The sequence below is a fragment of the Notolepis coatsorum genome, assembly GCF_963971535.1.
Source record: "Notolepis coatsorum genome assembly, chromosome: 7".
Taxonomy (NCBI): Eukaryota; Metazoa; Chordata; class Actinopteri; order Aulopiformes; family Paralepididae; genus Notolepis; species Notolepis coatsorum.
Window position 1 is genome coordinate 4,923,557 of NC_140171.1, and position 15,763 is coordinate 4,939,319.

General features: G+C 45.6%; 1 protein-coding gene across 1 annotated transcript in view; it reads right to left on the reverse strand.

Moving 5' to 3' along the window:
• Nucleotides 1-9,747: 9,747 nt before the first annotated feature.
• ero1b (endoplasmic reticulum oxidoreductase 1 beta) overlaps nucleotides 9,748-15,763 on the reverse strand; it is a 48,486-nt gene continuing 42,470 nt past the window's right edge. The window contains exon 15 of the mRNA XM_084317889.1: nucleotides 9,748-11,629. Within this exon, the coding sequence (XP_084174015.1) occupies nucleotides 11,569-11,629 (61 nt within the window). The 3' untranslated portion in view covers nucleotides 9,748-11,568. The remainder of the gene's footprint in view (nucleotides 11,630-15,763) is intronic.

The following is a 15,763-nucleotide window of genomic DNA, read 5'->3' on the forward strand; positions in this document are numbered from 1 at the left end:
AAGCAGAGTTATAGGGCGCTACGTGAATTCTACTAAGTATTTCGTTTCATCGCTGGACACGCTACTATTTCCTTCTTTTTTTTTATCCACTTTTTCTCCCCATTTTCTATTTTTCTCCCATCCCAATTTCGTATTATCCAATTCTTCCCTCCCCTGTCTTGAACGTTGGTAGACTATGCCTCCCACTGGTCGGTTGTAGTGAGGACAGAAGCCTTGCATCACGTGTCCCCTCCGGTACACGAGGAGGCAGCCTGTCGCATCTTTTCACCGCAGCAGCTCAAACTCTCAGTGGCAAGGAGTAACGCGTGGGAGGCTCACGCTGCCCCCGCTACTTCCTGCTTCCGCCGCACCGGCGTCACCAAACCGACCTGTAGGAGTCGCTGTCCACAACGTCCAATCCCCACCCACCGGCTTTCCCACCCTCTAACACTTGCCAATTGTGTTAGTATGAACGACCGGCCAGCCGGTAGCAACGCAGAGAGCTGGGCTCGAACCCAGCGTCTCCTGCGTTAGTGGCGAGCGCCTTGCCAATCAGCCGCCCGACACGCTACTATTTCCAAATCAAATGTATATAATAGGTATTATGTTTCATCATGAATGCATGACGGGGGGGGGGGGGGGGGGGGTCGTTTCTGATGCTTTTGATTGCCAGTAACGGCATTCGTTTTGAACACTACACAGGCGGATCAGCTGGATGGATATGAAAACATTGCAGGATCAAGCTGGAATTGACGTCAGATAGTCCTTACCTTTGATCGGGGCTATTCCAAAAAGAATATTCCAATTGTTTGATCGCCATCTGGTCCATCTGATGTCCATCTGCTCCACGACATAATCCGGCACAACACATGCATCGAGCGTCCCGGACACTTTTCAATGTGATCGAGTGAACCTCTAGGCTTCCCTGTACTAACATTCTCCGCCCGGTGGTATTTAAATGTAACACACGGTCTGGAACAGGGTTTACTGCACTCTCGATACTGCCACCTAGCGGGATCTGGCCGGTACTGCACCCTCTGGGTCCCAGTATGCCTTTTAACGGCAACATACAGATATGTGACATTGAATAGAATATTAAAATCGAGAAAAAGGAAAACGGACCAAATAACGATATACGTGGTTGGCGTTCAACGGTTGTCGAGCAAACACGTATATATAAACGTTGTTGGCGCAGATTGAGTTAAGGAAAAGCCAGATAGAATTATTTCCTGTTATTACATGGCGTTTTCACAATCGCCGAAATGCTTGCTTGTGATTGGTCAATAGCGTGCGTCAGAGGTCCGTTATCACACGATAACGGACCTCTGCCAAGCAATAATGACCGCTGTGCGCAGCTGTTCGCAATCAAGCCCACTACAACACTGCATCAGTGCTGCTCAGCATATGCACAGCTGCACTCAGTCATCAGTGCAATCAGACCACAGACCTGCCGACTGCCGATAATAATAATCACTTTATTTGGGCTGACAGAGCCACAGAACAACTGCGTTTGCATTTGATCTCGTCTCGTCGATGGTGTACAATGAATTAGGTATATTTGTTAGTAAGTTAGCCATGTAATAAGCGGGATAATGTATAGCTATACTCGATCATTGTCGCAAAATAATTGACCTTCACTGACGTTTAAAACACCTCGGCGCTGCGCCTCGGTATTTTAAACTCTGTGTCGGTCAATTATTTTGCGACAATGACCTCGTAGCTATACATTATCCCTTACTTAAGAGCTAGAAACACAACATTTGCAGTGAGAACTGTCGAGACAAAATTAAATAAAATGCGATTTCACACCTTAATTGGTAGACAAAGTTGAATGTGAAAATAAGTGAAATAACGCAAAACAATTATTTGCTAAATATCAGATTTACACGGGCGGTGGGGTGGCGTAGCGGCGATTGCGCTCGTCACCAATGCAAGAGGCTGCGGTCTCGACTCCCGGAGTCAGCATTGCCTGCGGCTTGGGCCGATCGTCATACTAACTCGTTTGGCTGAGTTAGCGGGAGGGAAGTCGTGGGTGGTAATCTGGCGTTGTGGACAGCGACACCTACAGGTCAGGTCTGGGCGCCTGCTCAGCGAAAGGCAGGAAGTGGTGAAGGCAGCGTGACCTCCCACGCGTTACACTCGCTGCCAGGTGAAAAGAGAGCCGCTGGCTGTCTCCGCATGTGTCGGAGGAAGCATGTGGTGGACTTCAGGGTTCCCTTGTACCAACCAGTAGGGGGAACATGCGCACAACGACCAGGTAGGGGAGGGGGGGAATTGGCAAAACGACTAAATTGGGATGGAAGGAAAAGCATAGAAAATCAGGCGGAGAAAAAGATTAAAAAAGAATATATATATACATCAGATTTACGTTGGATAAAAGCAAAAAATTCAACTTGTTTTGAACCCAACAGGACAGAGCATTTGATATAACTCTGTCGTTTTTGAGATACATGAACTTGTAAACTTTGTTTATAAACAAATATCGTCTATAAATTAAAGCATGATAAATATGTGAATTTCTTGTTGTTGTCTTGTAGTGCCACATGTATCGACAGTTCTCACAGCAAATTTTGCTACCTCTTTCTACCAAAAATGACGTGGTTTTTCCTCAACATACTAAATATAGTAGTTAGTCATCAATGTATGAAACTGATGGAACATTTCAACTGAAATCTGCTCCGCTAGGACTTTGCACGCTGTAATTATAATATTTCTTTTTTTATACAATTTCACTGTGGACATTAATGGGTTAAGACATTTCAGCGTTACTAGATAGCTCTCGTATAAAATTGAAAGTGACAGGAAAGATGGAACGTGGGGCTACGATGGGCGACAAACCTCACAGCCCGGAATGAAACCCATGACATCGCAACTACTGCGCCTGGTACAAGCCTTAGCCCGCTAAGCTACTATACCTGAGCCCTGGTTCTTTTAGCCACTAGGGTTGTCAACCGCTAAGCTACTATACCTGAGCCCTGGTTCTTTTAGCCACTAGGCTTGTCAACCGCTAAGCTACTATACCTGAGCCCTGGTTCTTTGAGCCACTAGGGTTGTCAACCGCTAAGCTACTATACCTGAGCCCTGGTTCTTTTAGCCACTAGGGTTGTCAACCGCTAAGCTACTATACCTGAGCCCTGGTTCTTTTAGCCACTAGGGTTGTCAACCTCTAAGCTACTATACCTGAGCCCTGTTTTTTTTAGCCACTAGGGTTGTCAACCGCTAAGCTACTATACCTGAGCCCTGGTTCTTTTTAGCCACTAGGCTTGTCAACCGCTAAGCTACTATACCTGAGCCCTGGTTCTTTTAGCCACTAGGCTTGTCAACCGCTAAGCTACTATACCTGAGCCCTGGTTCTTTTAGCCACTAGGCTTGTCAACCGCTAAGCTACTATACCTGAGCCCTGGTTCTATTAGCCACTAGGGTTGTCAACCGCTAAGCTACTATACCTGAGCCCTGGTTCTTTTAGCCACTAGGCTTGTCAACCGCTAAGCTACTATACCTGAGCCCTGGTTCTTTTAGCCACTAGGCTTGTCAACCGCTAAGCTACTATACTATAAGGCGGCACGGTGGTGTAGTGGTTAACACTGTCGCCTCACAGCAAGAAGGTCCAGGGTTCGTTTCCCGCTTTCCCGCGATGCCAGGTACCCAGGTGGGGTATCTCCCAGACCTTTCTGTGTGGAGTTTGCATGTTCTCCCCGTGCTCGCAAGGGTCCCCCCCGATAAGAGAAACCCAATGGAAAAACATGCACAACAGATCGTTGACGCTGTCGCGTCCCTGACGAAGACGGGCAGGAGCACTTGGATTGGTCCCCGGGCGCGGTACCTCGCCGACGCCCTGTCTGCTCCCGGCTGCCCTTGGGGGGGGGGGAAGGACGACGGGATGGGTCAAGAGCAGAGCTCAATCGCATCGGCGACCCTGAGAAAGACAATGCATGTGTGTGTGTATTCCTGTGTGTGTGTGTGCCGCCCATTGCATGTCCCATGTCGTTGCATGCCTGGTTCTTTTAGCCACTAGGTTTGTCAACCTCTTTACCTCGACATCATATGATTCCCATTCTCAAGGCAACAATTCCATATTTGGCGATATTATACATTTCGCTACAGTAGGGCTGACCCCTATTAGTCGACTAATCGGTCGAAAGGAGCCGTAGTCGACTGTCAACCTCTTAGTCGAATACAAAAAATAAAATAAAAAATTATTAAAAAAATAATATCTCTCTATATATATATATATTATTTTTTATCATTATTTCCAAAAGAAGAGGCCTAGAAGCGTGGCTAACGCTAATGGCATGCATACCAGAGGCTAACTGCCTAAGAAAACAGGCACAGAGGCACTGAAAGAGGATTTCACCCATCTAATGAACACACTAGACTAGACAAATATCAAGATGTATCCATCAGTGGACCAATTGCATGCTTTTGCAGAGGACAAGACGCCTTCAGTCGACTCCTTCAGACATTAAGCACCCCCCACAGCCCAAATGGAATGATATAAAAAAGAATTATACTTTTTTTTTGTCGACTAATAGTCGACTAACAGCAAATTTCGGCCAATCATAGTCGACTATCCAAATCCTTAGTCGGGGACAGCCCTACGCTACAGTATGATTCAGCAACATAATGATCAGGGGTGGATGACGTCATGTGATAGAAATGCAACGATTGTGTCGCAATCCATCAAGTCCAAAATGCATACAACCAAAATAAGGTTAAGTTCAATTTTATTATTAAGCTCAGTTTGACACTGGAATGCAACCTGAAGTACCATTCTTTGAATCTGGACCTAAAACAATAATAATAATAGTGTGTGTGTTATATATATATATAATAAGCATGAGCTTACCGTTTGATTCTCGATATATTAACAATAATAAGATCATATTATGAATGGATATATGTACATCGCTGGATTGTATCGTTGCCTTTTAAATGGATGTATGGATCCAAATCAACCAGTCTGACATCACACCTCATGGAGACTTGAAACCCTCTCAGACACTTCAATATGGATTCCATAATGTTTTTGAGTTAATCCTGCTTTTTGAAGACAAACGGCTCAAGCAGGGAAACTGAGTCAGAATTATATATTTCTAAAGGGAAGAAGCGTTTTTTCAAAGTCATTTGTACAGCTGCGAGTTGAACTGAGAGTCACTATATTTTGTTGTTGAGCTACCGTGTCTGTGGATGTGCGTTGTGGCGCGTTGACACATGAAAATCAATAAAGATTTACTTTTTTTCTTTTCTTTCTTTGTCACAAAAGATTTGACAGGACATTTTCACCATCAGGGTTTTCAAAAAAAAAAAGTTTATCCGATACCGGCAGATTTCTTTGAGTCACAAACAAACGGGAATTCAATGACATCCAGAAATATTTATTTCTCTGTTTCAAATAAATATACTCAAACAAGTATACACATCAATATAGGTGCAACTATGAATATTTATAGAGATCTGAAAATCAAACAAAGTATTCTGTATTCTATAAATAGTCCAAAAACTACCAAAAGATTTGAACTATCTTAAGAGGTGCTATAGATAACATTCAGCCACTAGGTGTCGCACTAGAGCACCAGCGTATTTGATAGGGAGTAGGGATAGGATACATGCAAACAGGTTACATTAAACAATGTAAACAACATAAATTTTGGACCCGCCAACATTTTTTAATGATAAATTCAACAAATAAATGTTGGTGGGGGGGGGGGGGGGGGATATTTCCATTCCATACTTTTCTAAAAGCTCTGTTGAATATTGATAATGAAAAAAAAAAACACAAAAACACGATAAATGTTATCTATAGCACCTTAAAAAAAGGCAAAGAGAGGAGAATCGCTGTAGAGCATAGAAATCAGTCAAAACAACTTCTGTCCAAGGAGAGCAGGCTCAGGCTTTTTCTTCCGTTTTCTTATTTTTTACTCTTAAGGCAGACAAGTGGATTGCACAGGACGTTCAGGTGTTGTAATGTAAAGCATGCAAGGCTTAGAAGACGCACATGCACACGCACGTGCACACACACACACACACACACGTTTTTCGCTTGGGAGATGTTGCGATACTCATTTTGCGATCTCTTTCATTCCTAGTACGGAAGCACACTGGTCGACTTGCGCAGCGACAGCAGCATGGTGGCCGCCCCGTCAATAGTGCGAGCTAAGCTTCCGCCCCCCTCCCAGGTTTTTAACCCTTTCACTCCCACACACAACAGCCAGTTATAACCCTTTCACTGTGACAATACAGAAGGTTAGCCCTTTACTATCACACAACCGACGGCGATGCTCCATGCTAATGATGGAGCATCGCCGTCGGTTTGTGTGATAGTAAAGGGTTAACCTTCTGTCGTGTGGCAGTGAAAGAGTTAAGCGCCACTGACAAATAATACCCTAACCTTAACCTTATACTGTCAAGAGACAGATAATACCTTAACCTTATACTGTCAAGAGACGGATAATACACTAACCTTATACTGTCAAGAGACGGATAATACACTAACCTTATACTATCAAGAGACAGATAATACCTTAACCTTATACTATCAAGAGACAGATAATACCCTAACCTTAACCTTATACTATCAAGAGACAGATAATACCTTAACCTTATACTGTCAAGAGACAGATAATACCTTAACCTTATACTATCAAGAGACAGATAATACCCTAACCTTATACTGTCAAGAGACAGATAATAGCCTAACCTTACTGTCAAAGAGATTAACAAATAATAACTTTATACCGTCAATAGATGGACAAATAAATCAATTCAACTTAAAAGTTGTACACTTCCTGGAAGGGGTAACAAAAAAGCTGCGCCATCATCATCATCATCATAATAATAATAATAATAATAATAATAATAATAATAATAATAATAATAATAATAATAATACGTAGGCAACATAAAGGTCTTTGGTCCATCTTTACATACTTCATACAAGCACTTTCTCTACTGATATGGCCAGAGTTTAGACTGCAGTCAGCTGCTACGGGGTTAAACGCCATATCGATGTCATGTCTGGTTACAAATAGTGTTATACCTGCTACGATTAGGAATGTAACAGAAAATGAAGTTACACGGAGGGGCAATCATTGGCAAGATTTTTGAATGTATATACATATTAATCTCGACTGTGAATTCTTATTTTTGACTACCTAAAGGTTTATTGTGAGCGATCTGTGGCGCTGAATTTCCCTCGGGATCAATAAAGTACTTATTATTCTATTCCATTATTGCAGCGGCCTTGCAGGTAAAGGCTGCATTTTCCACAACGACAAGTTCTACACACGGAAACTCAAGGCGACTATAAACCAAACCCCGTCGGCCCTGCTGTACAACGCCCTCTGGTGGTATCGGCGAGGAGCTGCTACAGCTGTAGTGTGGATCACGGGACGCAGACCGTGGCTAGAAGAAGCGTGCGACTATTTCACTCGGAATTCTCCTCTCCTTCCTCAATCTGCGACACTATAGGCCACACATCCCGGGTTTAGCGCCGCCCAGGACGATTGTGATTGGTTTATTAAGAAATACAAACAAGCCAGAGTGAATGACAATAGGTTGAGACAGAAAAAAAAAAAGTCTAACCCCAACTAGCACTCAACACTTTGTAGCACTCAACACTAGCACTCAACACTTTGATGAACATTGTTACTCAGCTGATAGAGTTGTGCCCTTCCTGATGACTTGTCGTACAGAACTTGTAAGTCGCTTTGGATAAAAGCGTCAGCTAAATGACTAAATGTAAATGTAAATGACTCTCCCGGCGCTGCCACAAAGCTAACACATAGTGTGGAGAGAGGGGTCTGGCTACACACAGTGCTAACATAGTGTGGAGAGAGGGGTCTGGCTACACACAGTGCTAACATAGTGTGGAGAGAGGGGTCTGGCTACGCACAGTGCTAACGTAGCGTAGAGAGAGAGGTCTGGCTACACACAGTGCTAACATAGTGTGGAGAGAGGGGTCTGGCTACGCACAGTGCTAACGTAGTGTGGAGAGAGAGGTCTGGCTACACACAGTGCTAACATAGTGTGGAGAGAGGGGTCTGGCTACACACAGTGCTAACGTAGTGTAGAGAGAGAGGTCTGGCTAAGCACAGTGCTAACATAGTGTGGAGAGAGAGGTCTGGCTAAGCACAGTGCTAACATAGTGTGGAGAGAGGGGTCTGGCTACACATAGTGCTAACGTAGTGTGGAGAGAGGGGTCTGGCTAAGCACAGTGCTAACATAGTGTGGAGAGAGGGGTCTGGCTACGCACAGTGCTAACATAGTGTAGAGAGAGGGGTCTGGCTACACACAGTGCTAACATAGTGTGGAGAGAGGGGTCTGGCTAAGCACAGTGCTAACATAGTGTGGAGAGAGGGGTCTGGCTACGCACAGTGCTAACATAGTGTGGAGAGAGGGGTCTGGCTACACACAGTGCTAACATAGTGTGGAGAGAGGGGTCTGGCTAAGCACAGTGCTAACATAGTGTGGAGAGAGGGGTCTGGCTAAGCACAGTGCTAACATAGTGTGGAGAGAGGGGTCTGGCTACACACAGTGCTAACATAGTGTGGAGAGAGGGGTCTGGCTACGCACAGTGCTAACATAGTGTAGAGAGAGGGGTCTGGCTAAGCACAGTGCTAACATAGTGTGGAGAGAGGGGTCTGGCTACACACAGTGCTAACATAGTGTGGAGAGAGGGGTCTGGCTAAGCACAGTGCTAACATAGTGTAGAGAGAGAGGTCTGGCTACACACAGTGCTAACATAGTGTGGAGAGAGGGGTCTGGCTACGCGAGACTAATACACCAAACAAATACATTACGATCACAGCATTCAGTGGGGACGATATTAGGGACCGAGTACGGAACCTTTTTTCGAAGTAGCGGCTAACACCGGGGATATGGATACGATCCGTTGCTACAGTGTGTAGATTTAAGCGCTTGGGGGGGTCGTTGCATAAAAAATGACGGCGATAGGTTTAATAATTTTTCTCCACTGGAGACGTCGGCTACCTTTCTGTGCATCGAAGATGCAGAAAATCAACTGGCTTTGCTTTGATATCTGATACGAGAGAGGCTCTTGGTGTCGGGTGTCCATTGGCCGCTGAATTTCCACATTATTGTCGAGGAAACTTTGTGAAGGACTTTTTCCCCCCAAGGACCTTGCCATCAGCCTGATAGTGCAAGGGATCAATAAATATCTGATCTTAACGAGTCGTCTTGGAAGAGTCCCCGGAATTGTGGGCTTTCATGTCATTCAATTAACCCTTTCACTATACCACACCACACGACAAAGGGTTAACCCTTTCACAACCACACAACAAAGGGTTAACCCTTTCACAACCACACTACACAGACGGTTAACCGCTTATCGTCTTAACCGCTTAGCGTGCGCAGACGAGAACACGGATACCAATTTCCACAAATGAATGGAAGCGGATACGGACCACTAGCCTAGCTTAAAATTCCCTGGCAAAGGTGTTTTTTGGCCAACGGCTAGGCTAGCTTCCATTAATTTGTGCTAAGCTAGGCTAGCTTCCATTCATTTGTGCTAAGCTAGGCTAGCTTCCATTCATTTGTGCTAAGCTAGACTAGCTTGCAGATGGATAGCTTTACTACTGAACACACAGAGAGGAAACCGGTGTCCATCTTCTTGTCCGACTCTGGAGAAGACGGCGAGCGCGTGCTCCTTTACGACGGTACGGACAGAGTGAGGATGGTTGCCGTGGCAACTAAAGCGGACACATTTACAAAAGCCCATCCAGCAGCTACAGACGGACCCATTCTCACACGCAAAATATGGAATAGTTTAATTTAGTAATAGAATTCTAGCTTCGCACATAATGCACTAACAACCGTTGAATTAGCGATTATCCAAGAATGGAATTAATTGTAGTTCACTCCTCAATAGCTGCAATTGCTGATAATCTAAAAACACACACATTCAACGCAAGCATGAGCTCTCTCCCTCTCTCTTGCTCTCTCTCTCTCTCAAACACACACACACACACAAAGTCTAGCTAGCTTGTTAATTACGCCTGAGATGATAAACAGAACAGGTACAGATTCTCAGGCATTGAGCGGTGTTTCTCAAAAAAGGGATCCCAAAAAAAAGAAAGAGGGAGAGGAGAGGAGAGGAGGAGAGAGAGACAGAGAGGAGAGAGACAGAGATACAGCGAGAGAGGGAGGAGAGAGACAGACCGAGAGAGGGAGGAGAGAGAGAGAGAGAGGGAGGAGAGACAGAGACAGAGACAGAGACAGAGAGAGAGAGAGAGAGAGAGAGAGAAAGAGGGGGAGAGACAGAGAGAGGAGAGAGAGACAGAGAGAGATACAGAGAGAGAGAGGGAGGAGAGAGACGGAGAGAGAGGAGAGAGACAGAGAGGAGAGAGACAGAGAGAGAGAGACAGAGACAGAGAGAGAGACGGAGAGAGAGGAGAGAGAGACAGAGAGGAGAGACAGAGAGAGAGAGAGACAGAGAGGCAGAGAGAGAGAGGCAGGGGTGAAGCACATGGTCTACAGACACACAAGACGTTAAGCCACAGCAGCTCATCAGAGCAAAGCCAGGTCCACTCCCCCCCCCCTCCTCCCCACAAGTCAGCGCAAAGCAAGTCCTAAACTCAAAGAAGCAATCCTTAAATCCTTAAGGGACAGTCTTCGGGGTACAAATCCAGTCCATGTTTAGTTTATTTTCGTTTAGAAAAGCCCAACAGGTCCGTGGAGGCGGAGTCAGCAGGGTGCGACGTATGAGGAGGCGGAGTCAGCAGGGTGTGATGACGCAGGAGGAGGCGGAGTCAGCAGAGTGTGATGACGCATGAGGAGGCGGAGTCAGCAGGGTGTGATGACGCATGAGGAGGCGGAGTCAGCAGGGTGTGATGACGCAGGAGGAGGCGGAGTCAGCAGGGTGTGATGACGCATGAGGAGGCGGAGTCAGCAGGGTGTGATGACGCATGAGGAGGCGGAGTCAGCAGGGTGTGATGACGCAGGAGGAGGCGGAGTCGTGTGATGCACGAGGAGAACAGCGGTCTGAAGACTCCGCCTCCTGTCACACGTCCTGCGTCGTCAGACGGTCTCCTCCCTCCGCTCTCTCCCTCCGCTCCCTTCCCTCCGTTCTCTCCCTCCGCTCTCTCCCTCCATCCACGACCCCCTCTTAAGGGAGAGGAGGGGCCACCCGGGTCCGGGGTGTCTTTGTCTACGAACTGTCTCTTTGTTCAAAATTGACGATTTGGGGGGGGGGGGGGGGGGGGGGGGGGAATGGCTATAATTTTGTCCCTTGCTGATGTGGTTTTAACTGGGGGTGGATTGATATTTTTGGAGATATCATTGTAACCTTAAGTCCATCTTTGATTTGGGTAATAAAGACATAAGTATGGCTGGCTGTTATCCGTCAGGATTTAGGGGAACCTTGGTGGCATCAAAGTGTGGAGATAGTTTACAAGGTGAGGAGGTTTAAGTGGAGGGGTGCGTGTGTGTGTGTGTGTGTGTGGGGCGGGGGGGGGGGTTCAGTGTTAATCCTGGTGTCCCTGAAAGAGGTCTTATTCTGGGCTTGAATAAGACTATTGCAGTTCCCTCTGGGTTTTGGCTCCACACGCTGGACAGTTTGTGGAGGTGCGTCCGTTACCTCTTGTTCTCCAGCAGGGAGCGGAAGTTATGGAGCTGGTGTATGCTGGTGGACAACCTGGGAGAGACAGAGAAAGAGAGAGACAGAGAGAGAGAGACAGAGAGAGAGGAGAGAGAAAGAGAGATAAAGAGGTGAGAGAGACAGAAAAAGAGATATAGAGGTGAGAGAGAGAAAGAGAAGAGAGAAAGAGAGATATAGAGTTTTGATTGATTGAAAAGTTTATTAACAGATTGCAGAATGGGTACAGTACAGTACAGCTCAATACATACAATTGTTAAGAGGATGCAGACCTGAGAAAGACTTTCGTCTTGTTTCCATCAGGGTCCCCCATTTTCAATTCATCATATGACACACACGACATACAGATAGACAGTACTGCTACATCTATACATTTATGACATACCAGATTTTCAAATACAGTACTGTTTGTGATACTAAAAAAATCCAGAAGAAGAGTATATACATTTGACATAGAAACTGTGCATTGGGGGAGGTTGAGTAGGTGGGGTGGGGCTGTACATTGGAGGTGGGGGGGGGGGGGGGGGGGGGGTAGGGGGGGGGGACACTGTACATTGGAATACTGACATACATTTGACATGGAAACTGTACATTGGAGGAGGTTGGGTAGGTGGGGTGGGGTTGGGTGGGGCTGTACATTGGAATACTGACAAAGCCATGCTTGGTCTTTATTGTACAACTGGGTTAGGACATTTGTAGGGGCCAGTTTTGAATTGCAGTCTCCCGTAGGTGTTCTTTGAGAGTGTTTTTGAAGGTGGGTAGTGATTTACATTCCTTTACAGCTTTGGGTAGGGTGTTCCACATTGTTGTGGCATAATTGCGAAACGTGTTTAGTCCCTTGTTTGAGCCAAATCTGGGTTTTACATGATTTGTGGAGCTCCCTCTGGTGTTGTGATCGTGGTATTCACTGACCTTTGGGAAGTATTTTGACATGTACATGGGTACCTTGGTCGTGTAGTGTATCTTGTAGACCAGGCCCATTGCAAGTTGCTGTACTCTGTCGTCTACTCTAAGCCATCCTAGGTTGGCAAAGTGTGCAGGGGTGAGGTGGGTTCTAGGAGTCAGGTCAAGCAGTAGTCTGACTAGTTTGTTTTGAGATGTTTGTAATTTGGTTTTTAGTGCCTTTGAGGTGCTGAGTAGTTTGCTGAGTAGTTTGTTTTGAGATGTTTGTAATTTGGTTTTTAGTGCCTTTGAGGTGCTTTGGTACCATGAGGTGCAAGCATAGTCGTAGTACCCTTGAATGAGTGCTCCTGCCAGAGTCTTCAGGGTATTCTTGTTTACCAGGGAGGAGATCCGGTACAAGAATCGAGTTCGTTGATTGACTTTTTTTATTACATTGGATGCCATTTTGTCACAGGAAAGATTAGCCTCTAGGATGGAACCCAGGTAGGTAATTTCATCTTTCCTTGTGACAATATTGTCACCCACTGTAACTGAGAAGCCGTCTGTTTTGCTGAGTTTGTTATTTGAACCGAAGAGAATGGACTCTGTTTTGCCCATGTGTAATGATAGTTTGTTGTCGGCGAGCCATATGCAGATTTTGCCTAGTTCCGAGCTGAGGGTTTTTTCAACCTGTAACTTGTTCTTGTCAGAGACCAGCAGGGCTGAGTCGTCCACAAACAGGAACAAGTTGCAGTCACAAGCTGACGACATGTCATTTGCATAAATTAGGAACAGTAGTGGTCCTAGTATGCTTCCTTGTGGAACACCACAGTTCACTGTGAGGGGGGGGGATAGGGTACCGTTTACCTCCACCATCTGTTCTCTCCCCTCCAGGTAGGATTGTATCCAGCTCACTGATAAACTATCAAAACCAATTGCTTTTAGCTTGTCAATCAGAATGGTGTGATTGACAGTGTCGAAGGCCTTTTGTAGGTCCAGCATGACCATGCCGCAGTATTTGCCCGCGTCCACCTCTTGCTTGATGTGGTCGTTCAAATAGAGAAGGCATGTGTCAGTGGAGTGGGATGTTCTGAAGCCAGATTGGAATTCGTAGATTAGATTTTTATCCGTAAGGTACTTTTCGACCTGTTCGTATACTATTTTTTCCATGACTTTCGAGATGGATGTAAGGATAGAAACAGGGCGGTAGTTGCCTGGGTCTAATTTGCTGCCCTTTTTGTGCAGGGGTGTTACTCTCGCTATTTTGAAGTCCTTGGGGACGTGTCCCTGTTTTATGGAGAGGTTTATTATGTGTGTGATGACTGGGGTGATGGCGGCTGCTGAGTCTCTGAGGAATTTGGAGGGGATGTTGTCATGGCCAGTGGCCTTGTTCGGTTGGAGGGCGCTCAGTTTATTGAGTACCTCATCTGTAGTTACCATTTCCAGTTTGAAATCGTCTTTGTGGACGCCTAGGTTCTTGTAGTATGCTACTATGTGTTCTACCCCATACTGCCCTGAGTGGGAGGGTAGTTTGTTTACCAGTGTTGTGGCTATGTTTGTGAAGAAAGTGTTTAAGTAATTGGCTACATCCAGTTTGTCTGTGATGAGCGTGTTGTCCGTCTTTATGTTTATGTTTGAGAACCTGGTTTTAAGTTTTTTACTGCAGCCTAGTTGATTATTGAGTAATTTCCAAAGTTCACGTGGTTTATTTTTGTTTTCCTCAGTTTTGTCATTGATGAAATTTTTTTTTGCAGTTTTTATCATGGAGTTTACGTCATTTCTTAGTCTGTTTCTTTCTAGTTTGAGTTCAGTCACGTGGGCTTGGAGTTCACTGCTCGTGCTTTTGGTAAGCTTTGACTGACTTTTATGAAATTCAGAGAATTTGTTGAGAGAGAAAGAGAGAGAAAGAGAGATATAGGTGAGAGACAGAGAGAGAAAGAGAGACAGAGAGAGATGAGTAGGGGAGGAGAGAGAAACAGATAAGTCCTCTCTGAGATTATCTATTGTCTTCAATGCGATGGCAGAGGACAGAATAGTACAAATAGGTTGCATTTCCGCAGACGACCTCATTTGAACTTGTATTCTTCATCAAAACATTCTTAAATGTGCACTTTTGATAAGAACATTCAATAAACTCATGTGCTCTTTACCGGACATGTTACACCCATTCACCTACCCCTCGTCTTTAGGGAACATTCACCTACTCCTCATCTTTAGGGAACATTCACCTACCCCTCATCTTTAGGGAACATTCACCTACCCCTCATCTTTAGGGAACATTCACCTACTCCTCATCTTTAGGAAACATTCACCTACCCCTCCTCATCTTTAGGGAACATTCACCTACCCCTAATATTTAGGGAACATTCACCTACCCCTCATCTTTAGGGAACATTCACCTACTCCTCATCTTTAGGGAACATTCACCTACCCCTCATCTTTAGGGAACATTCACCTACTCCTCATCTTTAGGGAACATTCACCTACCCCTCATCTTTTTTTTTTATCCACTTTTTCTCCCATTTTCTATATTTTCTCCCATCCCAATTTCGTATCATCCAATTCAACCCTCCCCTGTCACGAACGCTGTTTCTTGCCTCCCACAAGCCGGCTGCAATGTGGACTAAGTCATACATAGCACAAGTCCCCTCCGGTACTTGAGGTAACAGCAGTCGCATCTTTTCACCTGCGCAGCTCGATCTCTCAGTGGCGAGGAGTAACGCGTGGGAGGCTCACGCTGCCCCCGACACTTCCTGATTCTACTGCGCAGGCGCACCAACCGACCGGGAACATTCACCTACCCCTCATCTTTAGGGAACATTCACCTACCCCTCATCTTTAGGGAACATTCACCTACCCCTCGTCTTTAGGGAACATTCACCTACCCCTCATCTTTAGGGAACATTCACCTACCCCCCCTCATCTTTAGGGAACATTCACCTACCCCTCGTCTTTAGGGAACATTCACCTACCCCTCATCTTTAGGGAACATTCACCTACCCCTCATCTTTAGGGAACATTCACCTACCCCCCTCATCTTTAGGGAACATTCACCTACCCCCCCTCATCTTTAGGGAACATTCACCTACCACTCATCTTTAGGGAACATTCACCTACCCCTCGTCTTTAGGGAACATTCACCTACCCCTCATCTTTAGGGAACATTCACCTACCCCTCGACTTTTTTTTTGGCATTATATTGCTTTATTCAGGACAGAGAGGGAGGATGGGAGAAGATATGGGGGAGGAGACATTCGGCAAATGTCGCCGGGTCCGGGAGTCGAACCCAGG